This window comes from Cryptomeria japonica, chromosome 5 (genome assembly GCF_030272615.1).
Source record: "Cryptomeria japonica chromosome 5, Sugi_1.0, whole genome shotgun sequence".
Lineage (NCBI taxonomy): Eukaryota > Viridiplantae > Streptophyta > Pinopsida > Cupressales > Cupressaceae > Cryptomeria > Cryptomeria japonica.
Genome location: NC_081409.1, coordinates 641,807,235 through 641,808,900, shown reverse-complemented (window position 1 = coordinate 641,808,900; position 1,666 = coordinate 641,807,235). Strand labels below are relative to the sequence as shown.

At 39.0% G+C, this 1,666-nt stretch overlaps 1 protein-coding gene across 1 annotated transcript; it reads left to right on the top strand.

Moving 5' to 3' along the window:
- Positions 1 to 287: 287 nt before the first annotated feature.
- LOC131049763 (chaperone protein dnaJ 20, chloroplastic) lies at positions 288 to 1,114 on the top strand. The gene has a single exon (XM_057983830.2). It carries the CDS (start codon positions 462 to 464, stop codon positions 990 to 992), a length of 531 nt encoding a protein of 176 aa, XP_057839813.2. The 5' UTR covers positions 288 to 461; the 3' UTR covers positions 993 to 1,114.
- The last annotated feature ends 552 nt before the right edge of the window (positions 1,115 to 1,666 follow it).

Sequence of the window (1,666 nt, the reverse complement as noted above, 5' to 3'; positions counted from 1 at the left end):
GTCAGTTCGCTTGGATTAAAACTTCGGTTGTTGAAGACGCGATTGGTTAAGTGGTTGAATAAACCTCGTCTCGTCCAAGACAAACGTAGTTGTTGATTTTTAATCCCTGATGTCGTGTCATCATTTGACGCGTTAATGATTCATCTAGAAAGATCGGTGAAAACAATGTTCCCCGCACACAGATGGCACGTGATGGCACACGGATGGCACGTGTCGTAGAGGGCCACCGTGTATTTCTAGAATCCAGAAATTTATGCACTTCGTATCCTTCTCGGAAACGGAAACCCCCAATTTGATTTCTCTCTCTATATATATGCTCCAAATTGTTTATCCTCGCCAATAAACCAAGTCTTGTTTATTTGATCTGATCTATTTGGAGTTTGGCTGAACAATTGAATTTTTATCTACATTTACAGGCAAAATAGTTATTTCTTGGTCACTAAGCTTTCTGTAACAGATTCATGGAGTACAGTGCATCAATGAAGGGTTTACAGGCGCATCCCCGTCTTATGAGCAAGTGTGTTTCTTCTGGAATTCCACGGCTCAGAATTGGAGCGAGGCCAAAGCATTCGACAAGTATTAGGGCTTTTCAATCTCAAAATGCTTCCTTTTCTTCTTCATCATCATCATTGTATGATATTCTCTGTATCTCCCCTGACGTGAGTGCGCGTGATATAAAGAGCGCATATCGTCGGATGGCTCTCAAATATCATCCTGACGTCTGCCCTGCTGCAGAGAAGGAAGAGTGTAGCAGATTGTTTCTTCAAGTTCAGGAGGCTTATAAGACTCTGTCGGATCCTCTGCTCCGCCAGGATTACGATTGGAGACTGCAGAACATGTTCACGGTAGGCGATTACGAAGGCGGATTAGGGAGTAGTCAAGTGTGGGAAGCTCAACTGATGGAGTTCATTAGAAGGAGATCAGAAAATAATACTTCGTCATGGGGTAGCAGAATGAGAAGACGAAATCAAGAGGGGGCTTATGCTTGCTGATGATTAAATCGTGATTACAGTGGATTATTTGCGAGTTTTTTGTAAATGGATTCTTAAAAAGGGGCATTTGAGCGCCTCCTCGTTGTCTAAATATTATAAAAAAAATTTCTGTTTATTTCATTCGTTCTGTGATATTTTACTAGAAATGTGGGTAAAAACAATAATAATTTCAAACAAAACTATCATAAAATGGTCGTTATCAGTTTCTTTCCCTAACTTTTGGTTGTCAAATTCGCCAATTTCGTGGATGCCAAAATTCGACAATTTTTACATTTTATAACATAAAGCAATTGCCAAGAGCTTTATCAATACGAGTTTCAAGCATGGTATTTGTCTTTGTGATTTATAGGTAGAACAAAGGACCACGATTTAATATCAGATTCTTTATCATTTGTAGACTCAAGTTTAAGAGTTGAAAAATCCCTTGCGCAAGGGTAGATTGAATAATTTGGATCAGATTATGGAATTCATTTCTTATAGGTGTGCTTCATTATTTGTTCATGTCAATTGAAGTAGCATGTGATTAGAGGGGGAAAAAGGGAGCTGAGATCCTACCAAATGAATAAGAGGCGAGTGCTAGTATTGGTGAAGAGAAGGAATTTGGAACTCCCATAAACTTGGTTTTTCTCTTAATTGTAGACATGATCTATACAATCCTCTCACATAATTGCTTC

What these genes read in the sequence shown, in the direction of transcription:
- LOC131049763 (XM_057983830.2), top strand. Translation starts at nt 462, where the DNA reads ATGGAGTACAGTGCATCAATGAAGGGTTTACAGGCGCATCCCCGTCTT.